The sequence below is a fragment of the Pelodiscus sinensis genome, chromosome 4 (genome assembly GCF_049634645.1).
Source record: "Pelodiscus sinensis isolate JC-2024 chromosome 4, ASM4963464v1, whole genome shotgun sequence".
NCBI lineage: Eukaryota > Metazoa > Chordata > Testudines > Trionychidae > Pelodiscus > Pelodiscus sinensis.
Window position 1 is genome coordinate 82568344 of NC_134714.1, and position 12551 is coordinate 82580894.

General features: G+C 39.2%; 1 protein-coding gene across 1 annotated transcript in view; it reads left to right on the plus strand.

Annotated features, from left to right (window-relative positions):
- Nucleotides 1–12551, plus strand: part of LOC102449691 (astacin-like metalloendopeptidase-like) — a 13795-nt gene continuing 1244 nt past the window's right edge. The window contains 11 exon segments of the mRNA NM_001286894.1: nt 1–63; nt 306–330; nt 2482–2547; nt 4597–4665; nt 5528–5668; nt 7193–7310; nt 8108–8286; nt 8424–8508; nt 10075–10202; nt 11287–11402; nt 12130–12355. Of these exon segments, the coding sequence (NP_001273823.1) occupies nt 7–63; nt 306–330; nt 2482–2547; nt 4597–4665; nt 5528–5668; nt 7193–7310; nt 8108–8286; nt 8424–8508; nt 10075–10202; nt 11287–11402; nt 12130–12355 (1210 nt within the window). The 5' untranslated portion in view covers nt 1–6.

Consider the following 12551-nt stretch of genomic DNA (forward strand, 5'->3'; position numbering starts at 1 on the left):
CTGAAGATGCTCCTACTCTTTACTGCACCTCTTCTTTATTCAACTCTAGGCTTCCCTATTCAGGTGAGAGTAATTCCACACAACCCTTCTGTTTACTGTATCTGATCTCTGCTTCTTTGACTGATGGATAAGCTCTCCTTTTAATATTTCCCAGCTATGTTTCTAAAAGAAATATATTAGTTTGTAATGTTATTTTACATCAGTGCCTGAGATTGACTCTTCCATTTCGCTCACTTTGTTGTTGTTGGATTTGATTTTTTGAGTTAACATTCAAAAATGAAAACTTAAGTATATTGGTTTTGCAGGAGTACGATGGATATGAAGATGCAAGTAAGTAAGATTTATACAATAATTTAAATATAAAAATGTAAAGAAATTACTAAAATAAGACTGTATAAAACAAAAATATCATAACCAGATCTTCAGATGGAGTAATTTGGTGTAGCCCCAGCAAAGTCAATAGAGTTATATTCATTTACACTATCTGAGGCTCCTAGTCTTGATAAGTTATTTATCCATGAATAGATATGCCACTAAATTACACTTATCTGGTTTCCAGTGAGATTTTGGCTTTCTGCTCAATTTCCCATCTATTTCATGAACTGTCACAGACCAATAAAACTTTATATTTTAAAGAACACTTTACTGGGTTAAATAATAAATAACAGTAGAAGGAATGAGAAATTAAGAGGTGCAGACAAAGGAGTAAGGATGTTTTCAGTTGAAATGGGAAAAGAGATGGAGTCACAAAGGCAAGGACATTCAGCAGCACTGGTCAGATGGCAGGAAAAGCACTGAAGAATGCACATGGACCCGCTGTGGTAAAGATGAGGGACTTTTTATGAAAGAAGGTCAGTGCTGTATGTATAGAGAGTGGAAGAGAAATTGAGAGATGGTGACAGCTACAAAAAGTCCAAGATTTTATGTACAAAGAGAGCAATTTTGTGCTAGATTCTGGAATGGATGGGAGCCAGAAGAGTTATTTGAATATGGTGTGTACATATGTATGTATGTGCATGTGATTGTATAGGGCTGAAGTCAGACAGTCACAACTGTACATACAAATGGCTATAGAGTTGGGAGATACAAAGGCCATAGTGAAAGGCTGAAGTCCTGCAGAGAGCAAAGGAAGGCAAAGCTTTCTGTAGGGATAGAGTGAAGGCAGTTGCAAATGGATAATGTTGTATAGTTTGTATATGTGTATGTAAAGAGAGAGAGAAAGAGAGAATTTTTTATTAGCAGATTTCAGAGGGCTTCACAATCTTTTTTAAAATGTATTCATTCTCACAGAAGCTCTGTGAGGTTGGGAAGTGCCAGTATCCCCATTTTTACAAATTTGGGAAATGTCACAGAGAAGCTAAGGATCTTGCCCAAGGTCACACGGAAGGATGTGGCACAGAAGGGAATTGAACCCAGGTCTCACAAGCGCTAGGCCTTAACCACAAATATATAAAACAAGCAACCATAAAGCCTCATCTGGGCCATTCACTCTCATTTGTTTCATCAGAAGAAATGGAGGGAACCTATTGAAAAGCTCCTTGAAAAGAGCCATGGAAATAGTTAGAACTTGAAATAGAACTTCCATGCAATAAGACATTGCAAAGACTGTTGTGTGTTACCCCAAAGGAAGAAGTGTGAAAAGGAATTTTGTGTGAGATACTCAGAACTATGGTACGGCTAATGAAAACTGACTAGTTCCTCCTTCGTTCCCTGTCTCAGAATGTGAGAACAAAGGCACACTCCCAGATTACTAAAATTTCAATTAGTAAATTTGGAAGCAACTCAGGAACACACTCCATTGAATAGTGAACCATTGGAGCTCACAGCTATTTAGGGCCCTTAATGGAAATATTATGGGGCGATGGAATTTTGCAAAGTTGTAATTTATCTTTATTTCAATTTTTGTCTCTTCGGTGAAATCTGGTATTTATGGTGTTGTTAAAGAAACTTTGAACTGCATTGTTCATTGCCATCCTTGCTGATACCCAAAGCCCAGGGATGATGCAGCAGGCATGATGCAACCAGGCATGATGCAGCAGATGCATGCTGAGACTTCTACCTGCAGACACCCTAATACTTTCAGATCAAATGATTGCATGTTGGAAATGAGAAAGTGGGTGCAAGGAATCTTTCCTTTCACTCTGTACACACATGCAGGGGGTAAGCATCATCTGGCTGACAACCCTTGGGAGTTTATGGTCAAGCCAGCTGTTCTAATAACCCCAGAGGAGAGCATCTCTGAGAGGGATGAAGTTTCCCTTTGAACAACCAAACAAGCACTAATAAGGCCTTGTGCTTTTCCCTCATAGTGCACCATGTGCCTCCCCCAAAAGGTGCGCAAATATTATGATGCAGAGAGCATAAAAACAGACAAGCACATAAGGGGTGCACCTCTTGGTATGGCTTTAGCTCAGGGGTAAAGTTACAAGGACTGGGTAGTTTACCTTGCTAAGGCTTTACCATCCATATTTCCTCTTGTAGATTTTACTGCTTATCCTACGACAAGTGACGTGACCCCTTCTAGTGACATCTTACAATCCACTCAAGGTAAATGATGTAAAAACATGAACCCAATAACTTCCAGTCCTCTCATAGTTTACTCTGACTGTAAATGACAAGCATTTTATTATGAGATCTGGAGCACTGCTCTGCATTGTCTCTATCTTTGCTTGTTTCCTAGAGTGCCATATGGTAGGTGTACTGCCTGACACACAACGTTAATAAGCTATGGACAAGTTAGGCTTGAGAGTACCTGGTCGTATGCAGGTGTGCAAGGACCTGGACATATTATGTTCCTTGTTCTTCCCTAATACTTGTTCTGAACCCCCCACATAGTGAGCCAGGAGGTGGCTGGCCAAGCCTCTTGCTTTTTCACACAGGCCAGTGAACCTGGCTACTCTTATGAGCCTGCTCGTGTTGTACTCTGAAACTGTGCTGCAGTAGCCTTGAAAGCACAATATACACGAGTGCTTTGTTTGTAATTGATGCTCATAGCATTTTAAAGAAGGCTTGCTGGCATCCTCAAAATCACCCAGAGAACCCTTATCCCAAGGAAAGAAATGCAGCAACTTGCAACTGATATGAAACTACATACTCTATTATCTCATACTTTCCATTCTCCAGAGCTCTGAGTAAGACTTCGGGAAAATTTAACACCATTGTTTCCTTCTACAGACTACAAATCCATAGTGTAGACAGAAAATTAAAGGTTTGGCTTTACTAGGATTTTACAAGCCAGCCAATGTAAACAATTTAAAAAATGCAACAATACAAAATAAGACCTTGTTTTCCATCTGTGCATCCCAAACTCAACAAGCCTTAAAAAAAAAGTTGCCCACTAATTCCATGTAAAAGCTGTGTCCTTTGTATTCTGGTTTTCAAGCCTGGATATCTAAATAGGGCTTTGAACTCTTTCATTCAGATACTCAGGTCAGCATGTAGGCACCGAATATTGGCATTGAAATGCCAGCTCGGGTACACAAATAATTAATACAGTCACCTTGTTTAGATGTCCAAGCTTTAAATTTAAACAAAACATTGTTTGCCACATTTAAACAACAGGCATTGATAAAAACAGATTCATATTAGGATAAAATCTTGACCCCTCTTCCTTTTATCCTAACTGTTCACATCAAGTTCCCCATCTCAGCAGGCATTTAGGGCATGAAAGGCAATAGAAGCATAGCAAGCTCGCTCTGCAAGGGAGACAAGTAGTAAAAAATCTTGGCAGGGGAGGGGCAAAAATGGGACTGAACCCTTTGAATATCCCAGACCTGCTCTGCCAGAACGCCATCTATGATAGAACTGGAGCAAGCAATCTGGACCTTGGCAAGAAGTTCAAGATCAAGGGCTAAATTACAAATGTGTTTCGGTGTCTAAAGATGCAAAGTGGTGCCTACTGGAAATTTTAAAAGCACCTAAATGAATTAGGCCCTTGACTGACTAATAGAGTCCCCGACATTTAGTAATTTTTCATATGTTGCTGAATCAGTTAAAGCCATCTCTAAAATTTGCTGCCACTGAAGAATTTTAGGTTGCACTGAAGTTTCAGGGTCAATGGATCAGAACTGACTGACGTTTGATACAGATAAATTTGATTGCAAACTAGAGTAAAAGAGTGGAGAATCCGATCCAAAGGCTCTTTTGAATTTGTTCCCTGTAAAAGCAATTTTTGTTGCGGCTTTTAACTATTCATTAAGAGGAGAGAGAAAAAGGTCTATTCTTCGCCTTATGTTTGTGTAACATCCGTTCATGTCTATCCATTTGGCCTGAGTTATGAAATCTGGATTCAGTGGAACCAAAGATCTGCATCTTGAGGGGTGGTGATAAAAAAACCACAAAACAATAGACTGATTTATGAGACTGTGTTAACTAATAAGTAACCATAGCTCTTGTGGGGGTCACAAGATTGTGTACTTCTGAGCAGAATAAATAAATGGTTTTATGCCATACCATCTCATAATTTTCTTTTGGACTTGATTTTGATTTCACACACACTGGTGTAAATCAGAAATATGTTGAATGAAATCAATGTAGTAACTCCAGTCTGAAGTTGCTTTGGGAAAGGCAAACTGACATCTTTGCATTTCTGTGCAGAAGTGGAGCTGGCTGCAGTGACGGACACAGAAGAAGATGTTTTTAACCGAATTTTGAAAGCTAACGCAAGTAATGACTTCACAGCTGTATACGTATCTTGGTTCTTTTCCGTGTCTTTTATTCCTGCTGCCTGTTACAGCAATTGCAAATAGCAAATATTTCTCTGATCTTATGAACACACAGAGTTCTAGACAAACTTATAGATGAGGCATGTTCTTTTTGCTTAGCAGTCTTTTAATCTGCAAAGGATGTCAATCTGTCCAGTTGTACCTGGCATGTCTGATGTTGAAGGTGCTAAGTATTTTGGAGAAATCTGAACTGTGCAGGCAGGTTAATGGCTTTAGATGTAATTTTGGATGTCTTTGTACTTCTTGGATTTAGAAAAAGATCATTGAATATTTAAATCATTGGTTAATTGTCTTGAATGCCAACATCTTGTAAGTAGCCATGGGTCTTCAGCCATCATAAAACCTCAGAATATGTGCTCATAGATGGGATATTTGGTGGCTGATCAGACCCACTATGTCCCCATTCCAACTTCTTTTTTGAATCTTCTGGGTGCTTTTGAATTTATTGCGTTAGTTTTCTTTTCTCTATATTCTGTTTCCCCCCTTTTTCCCTTCCAGCAGTCTTTTGAATTGACTTTATTCCAGCAGATAAAAATTTCTCTTAGTGTCTCTCATACATTTCTTTGCATACCCTCTTCATTCTGTCTGTTCCTGAAGCTTCCATTCCTACTCCCTTTTTTGTTCTCTGTTTTGAATTTTGAATAGTGAAATGTGGATATTTTTAAGGTAGCATAAACCTCTCTCTCTGTCAATTCTCATCACCCCTCCCTACCTAAATGCTAACTGAGCCAGAACATCCCAAACAACCAATCCAAACAACCCTCTCATCTTTCCATATTCCATTCCTCCTTCTGTCTGCACAGACAGCACCGAGCACTTGCGTGAAGGTGATATTGTTATGACAAGGAGCCGAAGTGCTATTGGCTGTTCGGGTCGCCCATGTTTTTGGACCCAGTCTAGTGATGGAATTGTCCGTGTCCCTTATATCTTCTCGACCGACTATGGTGATTTGCATGTCTATGTTTTTTAATTAATTGTCATTAAAATATTAATTAAATTTCAAATGCAAACTTAGTCAGTGTAACTATTTGAGGTAACACATGCCACTAGTTCACTTATGACACACATACAGAGACAAGCTATACATTACAGTGAGATAAGTGGGAAAAGAGAGCAATTGTCTCAGGTTAATTGTACCCATGCTGCTGACTATTCTCGTGCAGACAGTGATAAGATATATTATATACACTTTGTAAGGGATGTGTCTCTTGCATTACCTTGTGGATGCATTAATTATTTTAATCACATGTAGCAAAAGAATTGCCCATAATAATCAACCATCATCCCTATAATCTAAGATGAGAAACTCAGAAACTAGACTACTGTCCAAATCATTAGAACAACTGGAAAGGTGTGTCTAGACTACAGGGATTTTTCGAAAAAGTGGCCTTTTTTCAAAAAAACGTCCCCTACATCTACACTGCCTCTGCATTCTTTTGAAAGTAAATCGAAAGAACATGGCAGTTTTTTTGACCATAGAATACCTTGTTTTACGAGGAAGAACGCCTTTTTTTGAAAGTGCTCTTTTGAAAAAAGGTACTATGTAATGCAAACTGTGCTTTTTTGAAAGAGCATCCAGACTGCCTGGCATTCAGACTGCCAGACTGTGGCTTGCTTTTTCGAAAGTACTGTTTTTAGTCTAGATGCTCTTTTTTGAAAGAGGCTTTTTCAAAAATATTTTTCGAAAAAGCCTCTTTCGAAAGAGGCTTGCCATCTAGACGTAGCCTAAGAAAAGGGCCTTGCACTATGCCATTGAAACAACAAGGAGTCTTATGGCACCTTAATGACTAAGGATATGTCTGCACTTGCTCCGTAGTTCGAACTAGGGATGCAAATGTAGGCGACCGAAATTGCTAATGAAGCGGGGATTTAAATATCCTGCACTTCATTAGCATAATCTCGCTGGAGCGTTACTCCGCTCAACAGCTGTTTCGAAAGTGAAAGTGCACGCTGGGACGTATTAGTTCGAACCAAACCCCTTGGTTTGAACTAACATTACTCCTCAAAAAATGAAATCCCCGCTTCATTAACAATTTTGGTATTTTAGCAATTTCGATATTTAAATCCCCGCTTCATTAGCAATTTCGGTCACCCACATTTGCATCCCTAGTTCGAACTAGGAGCAAGTGTAGACGTACCCTAACAGATTTATTTGGGTATAAGCTTTCATGGGTCAAAAGCACTTCGTCATTCATGCATTGGACAAAGTGATTTTGACCTGTGAAAGCTTATGCCCAAATAAATCAGTTAGTCTTTAACCACACAAGATTCTTCGTTATTTTTACAGATACGGGCTAACCTGGCTACCCCTCTGAGACTTATCACCATTAAAACTGTTAGGGTGAAATTCTGCATGAGATTGACTTGCCACTTAAATTCCTCATAAGCCTCATTTTGATCATACATTGACTGTTATGCTTCATATAATTGTTTTTGTGCAACAAGTAAATTAACACTTTCTTCCCCAGATGAGGCACAAATGCAGAGGTTTAGTGAAGCCATGGCAGAATTTGAAACTCTAACTTGTATTGATTTTGTGAATCGCACCACAGAACTGGACTATCTAAATATTAAGTCAGGGAAAGGGTAAGTCCCTCTGGCACTGTTTCTTATTAAAAAAGTTTTTCTATCCCACCTTTCATGCCTTTGCTTCTTAAATCTTGAGAGGATGTAGTGGGGAAAGTGAACAGGATTTATTCGAGAAGCTCCACGCCATTTGAGCATACAAAGTCTAATGCTCAGTGTTATGCAACGAGAAGCAACATCATGAACTAACCAAATGCAGACTTAACTCTCAAACCCAGGAAAAGCAGCATGAAGATAAAAATTGCAATCCCAATGCATGCTACTGTGCCTGGGCATTATAGCACACACTTGAACACAATATGATTCTTAATTTGCATCAGGAAGTATCAATTTTAATATATCACGGAAGAATTAGCCCTCTAAGTTGGGGGCATAGTAGTCTGTCAAGGCCAAAAATCCAGCCTAGGGAGAATTGTCCAATATCCCTGCAATTCAAAATGCCGTCAAGTTTGCTCATTCCCTAAAAGCAACCTCAAGATAAACTTTACAGTAGTTTTAGAAAATTCATGTTTCTAAGGAGCAGTGGGTATAGTTCACCCTGTGCAGGCGGACAGCATCTGCACCACTCTTAAGGATTTATGTGGAACTTAAGTGTTGTTTAGGTCTTGCATTGGCTGTCAGCACGAGGTTGAATTTCACCCTTGTATGTGCCCCTGATATCACAAAAGATAGAAGAGAATGGCCATTCACTCCTTTAATAAACTGTATTTTGAAATTCTCTGTACAGTTCCCACAGCTGTTTGAAAGCAAACTTTATATGGTTCTTCCTCTCTTTTGGTGTTTACTTTTCTTCTCAGCTGCTGGTCCCACTATGGAAAGATTGGAGGTGGGCAGATTGTATCTGTGATGAAACAAGGCTGTATGTGGAAAGGGATAATTCAGCATGAGCTGAACCATGCACTGGGCTTTCTACATGAACAGGCTCGAAGTGACAGAGACAATTATATAAAGATCATGTGGGAGTACATTAGTTCAGGTAGGTGCACTGGAACTCTTTTTTAGTGCAGAGGCTGGATTAATTAATGTCTTATTGTTCCTATCTGGTCTTTGTTCCTGGAAAGCGGGGGCGGAGGGGGGAACTGATATATCTAAGGATGATATTGTATATTACAGGTAATGAAGGCAACTTTAAGAAAATTGAGAACTCCAACAACCTGGGCCTTCAGTATGACTATTCCTCAGTGATGCACTATGGCACGTAAGTTGGAATGTGGGATTTCAGTTCCTGAAGGTGAATAGAGACAAAATCTCTTCGTGAAACTTAGGAGACACAATTATCCTTTATAATTATCAACTTTAAATTTTTCCTGATGAAAATATGATTGATTGTGATTCAGTTCAAATAGACCCTTTCTGCAGGATAAGTTCATTATCCTGTATCTCCTGAGTAAAGTTCTTTGACAGGGCGGTAAGGATTGTTCCATATTTATTCTCCTCACATGACATCCAGATCAAGTTTATATAAAAGATACTTTTGACAGCACTGTTGTTTGATCTTGTTTCTGAAAGTCTTCAAGGCAGTCACATAAGAGCATTATGTCTCACTTGTCACTACTGAGGACATTGATTACTAGGCCTCAACCACAGATGGGTACATTTATTATCAATTGGCAAACATAGTGTGTCGTGGAAATGCATCCAAGCAGACAAATAGGCCAGGTTCCAATGTTCTGTTATTAACAGTACTACATACTACTTCTCTGCATTCTAACACCATGTGCTCTGGACAATTTCTGTTGGTACTCATGTGGACCTCATCTCCACAGTATGTGAAAACCGCCAAGTTAAATATGACAACAGCTCTCTCTCTCTGCCCTGCACCCCTGACAAAAGAGGTAAACAAAGAGGGCTTTGTCATGGTGAGTGGGGGTTGATTTGGCTTTTGGGAATTCTTTTGTTTTCGTGAATCCCAAGAACAATGGAAAGCTTGAACAAAGAGTTAAGTTTTACATTTAGCTCACAATATAATGGGGTCAGTGGTCATTCTAATGTTATGTGTCCATGAAGTCCATAGTTTTAAGAGTGGCTACTGTGAAGCTTCTTTCTTCCATGGTCATGATCCTTCATCATTCCTTTTAGTTTTTGGAGCTCCCATGGAACACAGATCCTGCAGGAGATCATAATCATGGGGGAAGGTGCAGCTTCCAAGATATCTAGGACCAGTCTTATACAAAGCTTTAAAAATCAGGACCTTAACCTTGGATTGGTCTCTGTGTTAAGTCCTCAATAGTACTGGGGTTCTCGGAGTCCAATCTGGTGGCCTTAAAGGGACACATAATTTCTTCAGGTGGTCATATAGCTGACTGTCAGCTAAAATTTGGCCTCAGATTTAGATTTTTGTAAAAATTAGCTTTAAGAATAAGAGAAATGTCCTAATGTTCCTTCCCCCCACACCCACACCCATCACCATAAACAGCAGAAACTATTTTCCTTCAACAGAACCTATATATCACTTGAGCTAAAGTGTACTTTAAAGTATGATTATTGGGCCAAATTCACCATTAAGGTAACTCCATGAATTTGGTGTTAGGTGGTGCCTAGGCCAGACTGGTGCTGGTCCTCTACATAGGGATGAATGTACCATGTACTCAGTATTCATTACTTTTCTAGATGAAATGGTTGGTCACAAGAATTATACAGCTGTAATGTAGGGTGGGAGTAATTAATGCACATATTATTCTTGGTGTAAAGCATATGGATTATACAAATGAATACTGTAAAATGTCTTTAGATATAGATAACGTGATTCTTCTTGTTCCTGCAGAAATGCTTTTTCTAACACGCCTGGGAAAGCAACAATTGTGCCAATTCCTGATGCCTCTGTACCTGTTGGGCAGAGATATGGACTGAGTAACCTGGATGTGGCCAAAATCAACAAGCTCTACAACTGCAGTAAGTACATCATATCCATCTGCTCATCTACTGTTCAGAGCCCTCACAGAGGTACTAGAGTAGCCCTGTAGAGAGATGCTGCATCTGGAACATCCTGAAACTGCTATGTTCAGTGGGTCGTTGTGTGCAGTGAGAACACATGGCAGGTATTCAGAGACTGAACCTGCAAACCAAAGATGAAGACTGGGACACATCTTGACTACACAGTATACGATTTGTTTCCAAATCTGTTGGACCAACTCATCCTTGGTGTAAGAGGGTGTAGTTCCATGGAAGTGCTCTGAATTTGGCCCATGTAGTCTTTCCATTGTGTGCTTCCTTTCGGTCATTTGACTTCGGTGGAACTCAAAAAACAACTATAAGAACATCAAAGCATCTGTTATCACACTAATCTCTGACTGCAGACATAGGCGATTTCAGAGCTCAAAAGACCAAAACCAGTGTTGAGACTCACCAATGTGAAACAGTTTAGTCACAGCTTATCCATCCAAAACCTACAGATTTTTAAACACTTACATTATAATTAACATTTTAAAATAATAAATATTTAACTCTTTAATTTTAACTACCAGAGAAGGCATAGTCCCTCCCATTCAAAATACAAAACTAAATTCTAAGTCTCGGGGGAATCAGGATGAATAGAAAACATCCTCCAGAAAAAGAAGATACTTTGCTGACTTTCCCCATCACTACTGGAAACCCATTCAGCTCATATGCCAATCCCTCGGAAAAATTACATTTTCTCACATTCTTCTTACACGTGTAAAAAGAAATTGTAAACGTATGGCCCTTTGTTTGGTTCTGGACTTTAGATACAAAAATCTGGTGCTTTCCCCTTGTGCTATGTACTTGTTATTTCAATATAGATATTTATGAATGATCTGCAAATTAGAATTACGCATCTCTTCATTTAGTGGAGTGAATTTAACTACTGCATATATGCAAAGACTTTAACATTAAGGTTGACAGATAACAATATGGAGATCATTTCATTCTAACCAGAGCACGCTGTACCTGACTTGAATGTAAAAGAGTCTCTAAATCTGATTCTGGTATAATCTTTGTTTTTGTTTTTTTCTGTCAGATCGCTGCAGCACCATCCTTGATAGCCCATCTGGGTCACTGAGCTCTGAAAGCTACCAGTCAAAGAACTCAGGCAATGCTACCTGTTTTAGTCTCATCCGAATCCCATCCAAAAGGGTAATTATGGGATCTGATAGTTTTTTATATGTAATTGTACTGATGTCTGTCTGATTATGCATTTAGCTTTGCTTGTTACACTTCAGTTGCCAGATAGAACATGACACAGATTTCAAATTAAGTTCCTTTCTTGGGATATACTGCTGACATAATAGCTATTTTCTTTCTCTAATTTATAACATTCATATTCACATGCTTAAACTAGGGATAGAAAAAGACAGGAGTAGTTTTGATTTTGAAAAACTTCATTGGTTGGATCTTAGTTTTGCAAAACCAATGGAATGGCAGTTCACATTCAGATCCTGTTTTTAGAGCCCTGCAAATCTGCAGCTATCTGCTTTATATCCGTTGGTACTGCATCTGTATATGTGGATGCAGGTATACACAGTTCTTTTGCATATACAGATGCAAATGTGGATACACCTTTTGTATCTAGAAGCCTACAAATGTGTGGATATCTGCTTGATATCCTCAGGTACCACATCCACAGATGTGGATATCTGCAGCTCATTTGGGGGAAACTGATGAGGATACAAAATGTTTTATCTGCTCAGGGCTCTGTCTGGTTTATCTGAACCACAAAAGTTCAGGACATGGGAGGAGATGATAGATAACTAATTCCAGTTCTGGTTCATATCCAGTTTCAACTTACTCTGTTCTAAAGGAACCTGTCTAAAATGAACCTGATTGGTGGGCATTAAAAGGGCTGTTTCCTCTTTCCTTTCAGGTTTCTTTGCAGTTTGATGCCTTTAATCTGCAAACCTCCAAAGACTGTAAAACTGAGTATATAAAAATATATGATGGAGTCAGCCAGTCTTCTGAGGTTCTACTGAACAAGACTTGTGGGACAGAGAGTCCCCCAACAATAACAGCTTCTGGCAAAAACATGCTTGTGGAGTTTGTCAGAGGCGGCACTGGTGCAGCCACCGGCTTCAAGGCTTCCTACACCTCTGGTAGGTCCAAGCAAAGGAAGAATGACAGAGAATCAGATACAAACAATGTTACATCTGAAGTCTTTTAGCTTTATCATCATCCCTCATCTTGCTTTGCTGATGTAACAAGATCCGTCTTGTCATGATTCAGTAACTAATTTCAGTAGATGGAGCACATTCGTTAACACTAGCGAGGTCATCAAGGTGATGTGGTTCC